The sequence below is a fragment of the Macaca mulatta genome, chromosome X (assembly GCF_049350105.2).
Source record: "Macaca mulatta isolate MMU2019108-1 chromosome X, T2T-MMU8v2.0, whole genome shotgun sequence".
Taxonomy (NCBI): Eukaryota; Metazoa; Chordata; class Mammalia; order Primates; family Cercopithecidae; genus Macaca; species Macaca mulatta.
The window spans coordinates 41,459,525-41,473,862 of record NC_133426.1 but is presented as its reverse complement, the minus strand read 5'-3'; the positions used below and the strand labels follow the sequence as shown (position 1 = coordinate 41,473,862).

Below are 14,338 nucleotides of genomic sequence, written 5' to 3'. Positions count from 1 at the left end.
CTTGCTCACTAACATATGAGAATGCTCTTCTAAGGGATCTCATTACCTTTAAGGCTAACAGGTTCTAGAAATGCTCTTAAGTCATCTAGGGAAAAAAACAAATGCCTTTTAAAGAGACATGCACATTTCTAAGGCTTAAAAGAACTCTACAGAAACAAAAATTTAAAAGTACTTATTTCCTACCTCTCCTTGTTCTTATCATTAAAGTTGATTTAGACACTAAGGGAATGGAGCCTGGAAAATATTTTGAGTGTGTAGAATAGTAGAGAGAAAGCAAGCGATGGAGGAGCCTGGATATAGGTAGAGAGGCTGTGGCTCCTAGGATCTTTGCTGGAAGTGTAATATTATTATAGGCTTGAGATCATTGTTTTAATCAATCTACTAAAATGGTCTTTAAAAAGAGTTCTTCTCTGATCTATATCTCTTTTACCCTTACTAGTAATAATATTTATTCTATAATAGAAAGATTCTGAAGGAATTATAACATGTGAAATCTTAGGTTTGTTTCTCTTCAGATTGGGTCAGTTAGTAACTCTTGACACTGAGGTACTAAAAATTGTTAAATGCTTTTCAAACCTAATCTTTAATAAAAATTAGGCAGTTGGGATCTTCAGCACAATAATTTTATAGTAATATTTGTCATCTTATACTTGATAGGGTTTAATATCAAGTCACTCTTCTAGGTCTCATTAAAAGAAAGAAAAGGTATAGAATGTTAGAGATAGGAAAGAATTGATTAAAATGAATGACACGGTCATCACTTATGTGAGCCTTCGAAGTGCAAAATTTTTTTCATACTTCTGTGAAATCATGCAAGCAAGTCAGTATGGCACTTATGCAGCTCAAACCTCAAAGGAAATGGTTGTCAGACTGTGGTTGTTACTGTTGATGTAAATATCTCTGTGTTTCTGTGCTGGTGTTCTGTGTTAATGAACCTTGTGTCTTATTTCAGAGAGATTCCCCTTCCACTTCCAGACAGTCCCCAGCTAATGGTCATAGCAGCACTAACAATTCTGTTTCGGTAAGAACTTTAGCTCCACACAGCAAAGTGTGACAATTTTGTTGGTGCTCACCTGCCATGAGTGTTCTAGTTACATGTGTTCAGTGGAAATAGTGTCTTCTGCTGATATACAAGGCTACTACAGCTACAATGCACTTTACTCCTGGAAAATCTTTTTTAACATTTCCTTCTCATTAAAAATTCCCTTCAGCAGTTAAATTTGAAGAAATGTAGTTCAATACTGCTTTGGTCATTCTAAAAATATTTCTATGCCACCCCACTTGTATGTATTTCTTTGCTCAAACCTATACAAACGATGTAAATGGAAATTTGTTTAAACTTCTAAATATTTTTTAATTTGAAAAAGATAAATGTAAAAATTTTGCAGAGTAGGCATTTGGGTATTCTTGGGCTTTGTAGTTTTCTATTCTGAGTGATATCAGCAACATGTTTTAGTTTCCGCTATCTAAGTTTACGAATTGGTGTGCCCTCTGTTATTGTGGTACGTGCACATATTTTTGTGAATTATAAGCCTTGCCTGGATATGAAAAGCAAAAAGAACTGGCTTCAAACTGCACTTAAGCCACGCTGTTATCACATCTTTAACACAAAGTACCTTATATTTGACTTGAACTTGGAGTTTTAAATTTTTTCAGAACTATCCATTTTGGAATATAGAAAGAATTGTTTTTAACTTATTTAAACAAATGGAAGCACTTAACAGGTGCAGGTTGGCAATATTTTTGTTGCTAATACTGCTGTTTATCACCCAGTTAAAATTATTGAGAGTTCTAATAATGCAGCAGTATTCTTCTATCCTGACTTTTAATTTGCCATTTGAGAATGTATCAACTTTTTTATTAGGTAAAATTGTAAATAATTTAGAAATTATCTCAAATGGAATGATATTCTAAGTATATCAGTAAGAGAAATTATGAAAGAAAATTTTCTACGACTTTATTTTCAACTTTAAAATAGGCTACCAAAGGAATTCATTCGTAACAGTTAACATTTAATGCTTTTAAGAAGAAAAGCCATATAGCCATTGAATTTTTCAAAATCTAAATGGTTGCAGTGACTAAGTTGAAAAGGGCAACAGCTCCTTTTATTTATTTATGTATTTATTTTTAATAGGCTGTTTCACTTGCAGTGGCTTTTGTGTTGAAGATGCTGAGTTGTTTCTTAAGAACACATTATCTCTCTGCTTAAACTTACCTGCTTTCTTCAGCTTGCTGCTAAATGGCCTGGGTTTGATTTTTTTGATAACTCAACATTTCTGAGAAATGGAATAATGTATATTATCTCTTTACAACTTAAATCTAGCTCATTTTTTTAACCATATTGTAACAGAACACACAAATTACTTTGTACTCTTGAAAAATAAATGAAAATTTTTCTCCTGGGTTGGCTTTATTCTACAGGACTTGCCATCAACTACCCAACCAAAAGGACGACAGGTGAATAGATATCCTCTATAGAAACTTCTCTAAACTGAGCTGCTAATAGCCAATCCTTTATTAACCCTTTCCATCCCATAATGTTTGCATTTTGGACCATAACATTTGAGCATTGAGAGCTTGTACCATTTCATTTTAACATATTACACATGACTAATTCTCTATAAAGAATTTTTTCCTCACATCTTTGTAGCTGTGATGGTTATTGTAATTTCAACCTGATAATTTTATATTAACGGTTAAGAATTCATCCTACGGGGGGGCTTATGGGCCTGCCTCTGGCATGCAAAAGAATTTTAAAGGTTATAACATTCTTAGAATTCTAAGAATAACTAAAAAGTACCTGCTGATGAACATTTTTAAGCAACAGTTTTCTGAAGTTGAAAGCTTTTTCTTAAGTTTGTATTTGCATGTGTATTTCTAAAAGCCATTTGCAATGAAAAATAAGAAAAGAATATAAATTATCTTGGCTTTACATCCTGATATGCCTGTGCTAGTTCAAACATGAAAAGTTAAGTGCTGCCTAACACTGGCGAGTAACTTTCAAATTGCCAGCACTTTAGAGGTATAGATTTTAAATGCAAATGCAGAGACTTGTTAATTTTATAGGCTGGATTGCTGAAAATAAACAGAAAAAATCACACAGTGGTTCCAAAGTCTTCAGGTTGGTTTTACAGTGACTTAAACATTAATATTCAATTTTAATTTCAAGAGATAGAATTTTTTTGGCATTTTTATCTTGAAATATAGTATTAAAAATAATCAGATTTAGTGTTAAGATATGTATAAATTAGTACCTGATAGAATTCACCCATAATTTTGTCTTAAGACTGTATAATTGATGCAACATGGGATATGAATTACCTTATCTTAAAGCATTTAAAAATCAAATAATTCATAAAATGCTGCCATATAATAAACCCTTGAATGCTAATCTATTTCCTAAGTAAATTCACATATCATAAAACTCAGAACCTGGAACTATGCATGTCTTGAAGCTCTGTGCTGATTTCAAGTGTTACATTGGGGAAACTAGGGTTCAAATTCATTTTTATTCTCTCAGAAGAGTAAAATACAAACCTAAAACCTAAATTAGAAAAAAATAAAGCTATTTTTTTAACTTTTAAAAAAATTGTTTGAGTTACACTTAACTTTATCAGCAGTGTGTAGACACACTGCCAGTTGTCATATAAGCATTTTTACAGCAGGATACCAACCCAGAGTTCTTGCTAGTTTTAATTCATGTGCTGCTTTAGGGTTAAAACCTATCCTGACTGCTAGTATTTATGGCTTAAAGGCTGCCACACAGTCATGACAACTTATCCATAATGCCAGCATCACCAATGCAGGTTTAAAAAAGAGCGAGCATACTTTTCTATAATTATAGGCCTATTCTGTTATAGTAAAAGCATAAATTAAGTCTTTATTCTTATTAAACAAGTATTTCAAGTATTCCTTCCAAATAAAAACAGCCAAGTTTTGAAGCTATACACATCAAAGATTACTAGTACATTGTTTCTAGCGGTAGAAGTTTTTTGTGTCGTATTTCCATGCATCGTTTTTGCTTTCACCATCTGATGTCCTGTTAGTATTGTAAGTGTTGCTGTGTGGTTATGACATTAGAGCTAACTTCTCTTTCACATCACTATGGCATCCTTTCTTACAAACTCCTGTTTTATAGATCTATGTAAGAGCACAATTTGAATATGATCCAGCCAAGGATGACCTCATCCCCTGCAAAGAAGCTGGCATTCGATTCAGAGTTGGTGACATCATCCAGATTATTAGTAAGGATGATCATAATTGGTGGCAGGGTAAACTGGAAAACTCCAAAAATGGAACCGCGGGTCTCATTCCTTCTCCTGAACTTCAGGAATGGTATGTTTTTATGCGTGTTTTATTTTGCTTGATTATGAAAACTAAGCCCTGACCATCCATTTTCCAATTTTATATTATTTTAGAGTGTAAAACCTGTTTGATATATTCCTTCCTTTACGAGCCAAACAAAATTTAAATTAGTCATCCAAGAATTCTATATCTTCAGTATCTAGTGAGATCCCAGTTACAGAGTCAGGGCTTCATTTTACACACAAAGAAAGGAAGGTCTGGAAAGAGATTCGTTGACCAGCCCTGAGCCAAGTCATGGTCTCAGAGCAGAGCCTTCCACTCCTATATGCTGTTGCAATTGTTTTAGAATGGCATTTTTAAAATGTACCTTCTCCTTGCCCTTCTACATGCTTTCATGCCCATCCCATCCCACCAGCAGCAAAAAACGTAGGTGCAGCGCTTCAGTGTCACTCAGAGTATTTGAAGATAAAATGTATTTCACTGTTAGAAGAAAAGGGTAGTCAGAAGCTTTGTTCTTTACCTTGCCAGTCGTTTAAAAATACCTTTTCTGCTAGAAAGTTTAAGCCCTAAAAGCAGGCTAAAGTTAGGGGTTTTAGGCACTGTTTTTAACTGAGGGAAGAGGAGTCACAGATCACTGTATATTTTGATAAAATCTATTTCTGCTATTATTATTACAGTTTCCTTAGTTGAACTGTCTTTTGGAAAATATTGATGGTTTTACCTTTGTTGGTACTTGGGCGATATACCAGATTATTTCTAGCACAAAAGAGATAATGTCTGAGTTTTGTTTCATGTGGCAAAAATAACAGCCGTTAAGCATTCTGCCAGTTCCTCCTAAAATATTTGAACCCAGCTAAAAGAGACTGAAGACATCGAGTCCATAGAAATTTCTTCCTGCTTTTATCTATTTTTCTCACTAGTTAAGAGATCTCTCAGTTAATCTCTTTTGCTTGATCACCTCTTTCAGCTATCCCATGTTTCCCCAAAAACTAGTATTAAATTTATAATGTTGGAGCTGATGAGGACTTCAGATACCATCATTTTATACATAAGGAAACGTGGGCCCAAATGGAGAAGCAGCAGCCTTCCTTCTGGCATTGTCTTCCAGTCTGATCTTCGAGAAACAGTTTAAGCATAAGCAGGAGGAAAGCAATCTCTAAGTCGTTGTCATGATGATGCCATTATATTCTTACTGATATTTACATTTTACAAAATGTCTTCTTTAGTGTTACCATATATTATGGGCATTTATTGAAAATAATTGTGTAGATTCCAGACCTCTTCTGCCTAGTCAGATCATCTATATAAACGTTTTACCAGTGTCTAGAACTCTGAGTCCTCTGGAGGAATCCTGAGTGATGGCAGTGCAAAAAGCAGATTTGCTTCCTATTTCCCGTAATGATGGATGAGATTATTTGGATAAATCCTCCGGATGAAAAAACAATGAAAAGTGCTGCAGAAAATATGTTTTAAAATGACCTTGAAAGCACTGAATAGCTGAAAAGGTATCAGGGGCCAGGCACGGTGACTCACACCTGTAATCCTAGCACTTCCAGACGCCGAGGCAGGCGGATCACTTGAGGTCAGGAGTTCGAAGATAGCCTGACCAACATGATGAAACCCTGTCTATACTCGAAATACGAAAAAAAAAAAAAAAATTAGCCAGGTGTGATGGCAGGCACCTGTAATCCCAGCTACTTGGGAGGCTGAGGCAGGAGAATTGCTTGAGCCTGAGAAGCAGAGGTTGCAGTGAGCCGTGATTGCGCCACTGCGCTCTAGCCTGGGCAACAGAGTGAGAGTCCGTCTCGGGGGAATAAAAAGAGGTATCGGGGAGCTCAGTAACCAATTTTTTTTTTTTTTTTTTGAGACGGAGTCTCGCCCTGTCACCCAGGCTACAGTGCAATGGCACAATCTCGGGTCACTGCAACCTCCACCTCCCAGGTTCAAACGATTCTCCTGCCTCAGCCTCCCGAGTAGCTGTGATTACAGGCACCCGCCACCACGTATTTTTAGTAGAGACAGGGTTTCACCATGTTGGCCAGGCTGGTCTTGAACTCCTGACCTCATGATCCGCCCGCCTCGGCCTCCCAAAGTGCTGGGATTACAGGCGTGAGCCACCGCACCAGGCCTCAGTGACCAATTTTTATATGAAAGCCTTTAATCAGAATGATAAGTGGAATATCAGAGTTACCACATGGCCCATTTTGCAAACAGGGCATTTGTCATTACTGAACATTTCTGTGCCAGAGAACCACGGTTAAGATCTAAGGCCAGTACAAGTTGGGAAATCTGTTAGAAGACATTCCTCATTGTTAGGAGTGCAAAAGGCAATCCCCCCAGGATGAAAGGAGACAGATAAGCATGCCCTTATTTCCCTTCAACACCGGAAGACTATAGAGAAAGCTGCCTTGTCACTGAGCAAAGCAAAAGATGAGGAAATTGGGAACAAACTTCCCCTGAAAAAATTGCGGCCACCAGTCCACCTTGAATGGATTTGCACCCAGGTACACATAGCCTGGGGCAGCCAGGGGAGCTGAAGCCATGTACTTGATTTGAAGTTTCCCCTTCCTTTACTAATAATTTCAGATGTATGGTGTAAACAGAAAGAAAGTCTCTGAAGGCAAAGACTTTTTTTTTTTTTTTTTTTGAGACGGAGTCTCGCTTTGTGGCCCAGGCTGGAGCGCAGTGGCGTGATTTCGGCTTACTGCAAGCTCCGCCTCCCGGGTTCATATGAAGGCAAACACTTTTATCCTAACCCCCACTAACTTCATCCTATCCACCCGACATAAACTTTTTCCAGGGCAGTAGCCAGCAAGTCAAAATTATCGGGCACACAAGGAAACAAGTAAGACCCAACAGAAATGACAGATGATAGAAACAAATCCAAACCTACTGCATGTATTGGAATTAAGAGACAAAGATTTTTAAAATAAGCTTACCAGGTTGGTTGGTTTGTTTTTGAGACAAGGTCTTGTGCTGTCACCCAGGCGGGAGTGCAATGGCATGATCACAGCTCACTGCAGCCTCGACCTCCTGGACCCAAGCAATCCACCCACCTCAGCCTTCCCAGTACCTGGGACAACAGGCGCGCACCACCACACCCAGCTAATTTTTTTCTTTTTCTTTTTTTTTTTTTTTTGTAGAGATGAGGTCTCACTATGTTGCCCAAGCTGATCTCCCACTCCTAGGCTCAAGTGATCCTTCTACCTTAGCCTCTCAAAGTGCTGGGATTACAAGCATGAGCTACCGCGCCTAGGCCAGGTTTTTACAAATCAATAATAAGCTTGTAAAATATTTTCAGAGAGCAGAAAAAATTTCTAATGACATAGCAGATTTTAAAAAGAACCTAAAGAACATCCAGGGGAAAACATCCTGTAACAAAATTAAAATCTCAGTGGTCACACCTATTAGAATGGCTAAAATTTTTTTGAAGTTTCATCAGTAGGTGAATAGATCAATAAATTGTGATATATCCATACAATGGAATGCCACTCAGCAATAAAAAGGATCAAACTATTGATATCTGCAGCAATATGGATGAAACACAAGATCATTATGCTGAGTGAAAGAAGCCAGGCAAAAAAGAGCACACGCTATATGATTCCATTTACATAAACTTCTGGAAAATGCAAACTTATCTATAATGACAGTTGCCTAGGGATAGGGGTGGAGGGAGGGAGGAATTACAGAGAAGCATGAGGAAATTCTGGGGGTAATGAATATGTTTTTCTTTTTTTGGAGATGGAGTCTCATCCCGTCGCCCAGGCTGGAGTGCAGTGGTGCAATCTCAGCTCACTGTAACCTCCGCCTCCCCAGTTCAAGTGATCCTCCTGCCTCAGCCTCCCGAGTAGCTGGGTTTACAGACACCTGCCACCATGCCTGGCTAGTTTTTTGTATTTTTAGTAGAGACAGGGTTTCACCGTATTGGCCAGGCTGGTCTTGAGCTCCTGACCTCAAGTGATCTGCCTGCCTCGGCCTCCGAAAGTGCTAGGATTACAGGCGTGAGCCACCATGCCCAGCCATTTTTATTTTTTATTTATTTTTTATTCTTCTAAAGTCAAGGTATTTTTCTGTCTCCCAGGCTGGAGTGCCGTGGTGCAATCTTGGCTCCTTGCAGCCTGGAACTCCTGGACTCAAGCGATCCTCCTGTCTCAGCCTCCCAAGTAGCTGGGATTACAGGTGCCCGCCACCACGCCCGGCTAATTTTTTAATTTTCAGTAGAGATGAGGTCTCACTATGTTGGCCAGGCTGGTCTTGAACTCCTGACCTCAGGTGGTCTGCCCACCTCGACCTCCTAAAGTGTTGGGATTATGGGTGTGAGCCACCGCACCTGGCTATGAATATGTTTTTCTTGATTGTAGTGATAGTTTCATGGGATGTATGCAGATAAAAAAATACTGATAAATTTGTATGCTTTAAATATGTTCAATATATTGCCAAAAAACTGAACTGTTAAAGTTGCAAAATATATATAGAGAGAAAGGGATTTTAACTGGGATGATAAGAAAGAGGCCCACTGGTCAGTGTGTACCCCAAGACCTGAGTAAGCTATTCCTGGCAGAAGAGAAAGATCAGTTTTCCTTTGCTTAGAAACTGAATTGACCTCTGGGATGTCAGTGGGCATGCAATACTAACAAGAAAGATTTGAAACAATTTTATCAGCCAGACCCCCAAAACTTTGTTCAAATGTGTTGCTACCAAGTCACATTCTTCACATTTTCTAGATGAGAAATCAGTTTTTTTTGGACCCAAATGCCTTACTCTAGGCACATCAATCTAGTCCTTCGATATATTTTAGCTCCCGGGCTCTGTCATCCCTCCCCTTGTCTTGCCTACAAGATCCTGATCTAAGCCATCAATAAATTGTTAAGCATGTGTTTGAAATTTCCTTCCAGGTTGACCTTAACCCTAACACGGTTTCCATGCACTTACTGAGCTAAAAGAGATAATGTTTATTTCTGGAGTGTCTGGTAAAAATCAATTTCATTCCTCTGTCATCACACCACATGAGACAATGCCACAGATTTTTCCTGGGAACATGTATTTTTATGTTTTAAGCTTAAAAACATTTATTATAAGATACTCTCTACATTGTAACATAAGCTTCACAAGGTCACGATTTTGTGCCTTAACCTGTCAAAAAATTCCTCAATTCTGTTTGTTTCCAAAGATCTTATGCCTTTTAGTTCTGACTAATAGCACATACTGACTTGCACCAGAAGAATCCCCAAAGCAACCCTTCATCAGCCTCCTCTGTATGCCACATAGGTAATATATGAAGATGGACTTTGATACTATTACTGAGAGTTCGCAGTATTTTCCAGTAAATGTCTTTCCCCCAACCAAAAATAAATACATAAAAACTTCAGTGAACAAGAGTGGGTAAGAGACATGGAAGGCAGCCTCCTTAAGAAAATAGAAAATAACACTTCCCAAATCATTTTATGATGTCAACGTTACCCCGATACCAAAACTCAGTAAAGGCAGTTCAAGAAAAGGAAACTACGTACCAGTATCTGTCATGAACACAGAAGTAAAACTCCTCAGCAAAATATTAGCAAATTGAATCCAGCAATATATTAAGAAGATGATATATTATGAGCCAGTGGAGTTTGTACTGGGAATGCGTGGCTGGTTCAGCATTTCTAAACCAATCAGCCGATCCACTAGATTAACAGACTAAAGAAGAAAATCCACATAGTCATATCAATAGATGCAGAAAAAGCATTTGGTAAAATTCGAAACCCAATCAGATTAAAAGTCTCATAAACTGTGAATTGAGGGGAACTTAACCTGATAAAGGACATGTATAGTAAACCTACAACTAACATTACTAGAAAGGAAAAAAATTTGCAGATGATATGATTCTGTGTGTAGAAGTCAAAGGAATCTGTAGACAATTAGAATTAGTAGCAAGGTTTAGAAAGTTTGCTGATATAAAATCAATATACGAAAACCAATTATATTTATAAGCCACAAACAGAAAATAAAACTTTTAAAGGGTACCATACATAACACCACTTGCAACACAATAATATTATAAAATGTTCTTGCACACACACAAAACTGGATCTGATTAGGCCTCTAGATTTTATTACCTATTTGCAGGAAATACAAAGGACAGAGAGACATACTAAAGATACCACAGGTACACAGTCAGAAAAATCCAGACTCTACAGAAACTAAAGGACAAACAACCAGTTTCTACAACAAACAAATTGTAAGAAAAGAAAGAGGAGGGAGAGGGAACCTATAGATTTTAAAGGGATTTCAGAAGAAAACTATATTCTTGGATTTGTTCCAAAATAATCTAGGATAAGGTGGTATAAATGAAATAAGGTCAGGTGCGGTGGCTCACGCTTGTAATCCAGCACTTTGGGAGGACGAGACAGGTGGATCACCTGAGGTCAGGAGTTCGAGACCAGTCTGGCCAACATGGTGAAACCCCATCTCTACTAAAAATACCAAAAAAATTAGCTGGGCATGGTGGCAGGTGTCTGTAATCGCAGCTACTTGGAAGGCCGAGACAGGAGAATTGCTGGAACCCGGGAGGCGGAGGTTGCAGTGAGCCGAGATCGTGCCACTGCACTCCAACCTGGGCGACAGAGTGAGCCTCTGTCTCAAAAATAAATAAATAAAAAATAATAAAAAAAATAAACTATGACTAATAATTGTCAAAGCTGGGTTGTAGATAGCTGGGTTTCATTACACTATATCCTCGTATGTGTCTGAAATTTTTAGTATTACAAAGTGTTTCTTAAAATACCATTTACAAAGCCTTTATTAAAAAATGGCCAGGCCTGGTGACTCGCGCCTGTAATCCCTGCACTTTGGGAGGCCGAGGTGGGCGGATCACTTGAGACCAGGAGTTCAAGACCAGACTGGCCGGCCGGGCGCGGTGGCTCAAGCCTGTAATCCCAGCACTTTGGGAGGCCGAGACGGGCGGATCACGAGGTCAGGAGATCGAGACCTTCCTGGCTAACACAGTGAAACCCCGTCTCTACTAAAAAGAATACATAAAACTAGCCGGGCGAGGTGGCGGGCGCCTGTAGTCCCAGCTAGTCGGGAGGCTGAGGCAGGAGAATGGCGTGAACCCGGGAGGCGGAGCTTGCAGTGAGCCCAGATCGCGCCACTGCACTCCAGCCTGGGCGACAGAGCGAGACTCCGTCTCAAAAAAAAAAAGAAAAAAAAAAGACCAGACTGGCCAACATGGCGAAACCCCATCTCTACTAAAAGAAAAAATATATATACAACAATTAGCTGGGTGTGGTGGTGCACACCTGTAGTCCCAGCTACTCAAGAGGCTGAGGCATGAGAATATGTCAAGCCTGGAAGGTGGAGATTGCAGTGAGCCAAAATTGTGCCACTGCACTCCAGTCTGGGCGGCAGAGAGAGACTCTGTCTCAAAAAATAAAATAACCTAGGAATAAATCTAACAAAGATGCCAAGACATTTACAGAATAAATTATAAAATTTATTGAGACCAGGTACAATGGCTCATGCCTGTAATCCCAGCACTTTTGGAGGCCAAAGCAGGCAGATTACTAGAGCCCAGAAGTTTGAGACTGTCCTGAATAACAGAGCAAGATCCGGTCTCTACAAAAATACAAAAATTAGGCCAGGCCCGGTGGCTCACACCTGTAATCTCAGCACTTTGGGAGGCCGAGGCAGGCAGATCACCTGAGGTCAGGAGTTTGAGACCAGCCTGGCCAACATGGCGAATCCCCATCTCTACTAAAAATACAAAAATTAGCTGGGCGTGGTGGCGGGCACCTGTAATCCCAGCTACTTGGGAGGCTGAGGCAGGGAGAATCACTTGAACCTGGGAGGACGGAGGTTGCAGTGAGCTGAGATCGTGCCACTCCACTCCATCCTGGGCGACAGAGCGACACTCTGTCTCAAGAAAAAAAAAAAATTAGGTGGCATGCACCTGTAGTCCGCTACTTAGGAACCTGAAGCGGAAGGATTGCTTGCACCCAGGAGGTCAAAGTAACAGTGAGCCAAGATTGTACCACCGCACTCCAGCCTGGGTGACAGAGCAAGATTCTGTCTCGGGGAAAAAACAACAACAACAACAACAACCAAAAAAAAAAAAAAAATATATATATATATATATATATATACATTTAAAAAGATATAAGTAAATGGAGAGACATACTGTGTTCAAGGACTGGAAGACTCAGTATTATAGAGATGTCTATTCCTCCTAGATAGATTTCATAGATAAGATGCAATCCCAACAGTTTTGAAATTGACAAGCTAATTTTAAAGTCTACATGGAAATGCACAAGGTCAGGAATAGCCAAGATGCTCTTGAAGAACAAGGAAGGAGGTCTTGCTCTACCAGATACCAAGACTTGTTATAAAGCTATAGTAAACAAGATAATAAGGTATGGGTTTAGAGATAATTAGGTATGCTCAAATAGACTACAAAGGAATAGAGAACCTGAAAACACTCCCATACATAAATGGACACTTGATGTGCACAGCAATGAGGAATGGACAGGCTTTTCAATAATGTGGGACAATTGGGTATCCATTAGGAAGAAAAAAGGAATTGGACCCCTCCTTTACACCATAAGCAAAAATCAGTTCTAGGCCGGGCACAGTGGCTTACGCCTGTAATCCCAGCATTTTGGGAGGCCAAGGCAGGTGGATCGCACAAAGTCAGGAGTTCAAGACCAGCCTGGCCAACATGGTGAAACCCCATCTCTACTAAAAAAATACAAAAATTAGCCAGGCATGGTGGCATACGCCTGTAATCCCACCTACTCAGGAGGCTGAGGCATGAGAATCACTTGAACCTAGGAAGCAGAGGTTACAGTGAGCCGAGATTGCACCACTGCACTCCAGCCTGGGCATCACAAGGTGACTCTGTCTCAAAAACAGAAAAAACAGCAGTACTAGTACATTAATACCCGAAATGTAAAAGACAAAACTATAAACTTTGAGAAGGTAATATTGGAGAATATCTTCTGGGACAAGGAAGGATTTCTTTTTATTTTTATTTATTTTTCTAAAGTCAGGGTCTCTGTCTCCCAGGCTGGAGTGCAGTGGTGTAGTCTTGGCTGACTGCAGCTTGGAACTCCTGTACTCAAGTGATCCTGCTTCAGCCTCCCTAGTAGCTGGGACTACAGGCACATAACATCACACCAGCAAATTTTTTTTTTTTTTTTTTTTTGTAGAGATAGGGTCTTGCTATGTTGCTCAGGCTGGTCTCAAACTCCTGGCCCCAAGTGAGCCTCCCTCCTTGGCCTCCCAAAGTGTTGGGAAATCCCCTGCTAAGAATTTCATTTTTGGTTTTTTTTACACAAGGTCTCGCTCAGTTGCCCAGGCTAGAATGCACTGGCATGATCTCAAATCACTGCAACCTCCACCTCTCAGGCTCAAGTAATTCTCCTGTCTCAGCATCTGGAGTAGCTGGGACTACAGGCACATGCCACCGCACCCGGCTAATTTTTGTATTTTTAGTAGGGATGGGGTTTTGCCATGTTGCCCAGGCTGGTGTGAACTCCTGAGCTCAAGTGATCCACCTGCCTCAGCCTCCCAGAGTGCTGGGATTACAGGCATGAGCCATCGCACCTGGCTGAGGATTTCTTAAGATATCAAAAATACTTCCCATTAAAGAAAAGACTGATAAATTTGACTAAATTAAAACTAATAAGTTATGCTCATCAAATGATACCACAAAGAGAGCAAAAAGGCAAGCCACAGAGTAGAAGAAGATGTCTGCAACACATATATTAATAACTAACAAAAGCATAATATCCAGACTATATAAAGAATTTCTACAAATCTATGAGAAAAAGACAACTGAATAGAAGAATGGTCAAAAGACTTGAACAGACACTTTACAAAAGAGGAAATTCAGTAGCCAATAAACATATGAAAAAATGATCAATCTTACTAATGAGTGAAACGTAAACTAAAATGTAAATTAAAAACACAGTGGTATTCCATTATTCATCCACCATGATGGCTAAAGTTAAAGATGGATAATACCAAGTGTTGCCAAGGAAGTGGAACAGTAGGA

The 14,338-nt window shown here is 39.4% G+C and overlaps 1 protein-coding gene across 22 annotated transcripts in view; it reads left to right on the top strand.

Moving 5' to 3' along the window:
• Nucleotides 1–14,338, top strand: part of CASK (calcium/calmodulin dependent serine protein kinase) — a 407,963-nt gene that overhangs the window by 368,602 nt on the left and 25,023 nt on the right. For 8 of the 22 annotated variants that reach the window (XM_077987854.1, XM_015127192.3, XM_015127190.3 and 5 more), the window contains 3 exons: nt 953–1,021; nt 2,422–2,457; nt 4,139–4,335. In XM_077987854.1, the coding sequence (XP_077843980.1) occupies nt 953–1,021; nt 2,422–2,457; nt 4,139–4,335 (302 nt within the window). 22 annotated transcript variants of the gene reach the window in all.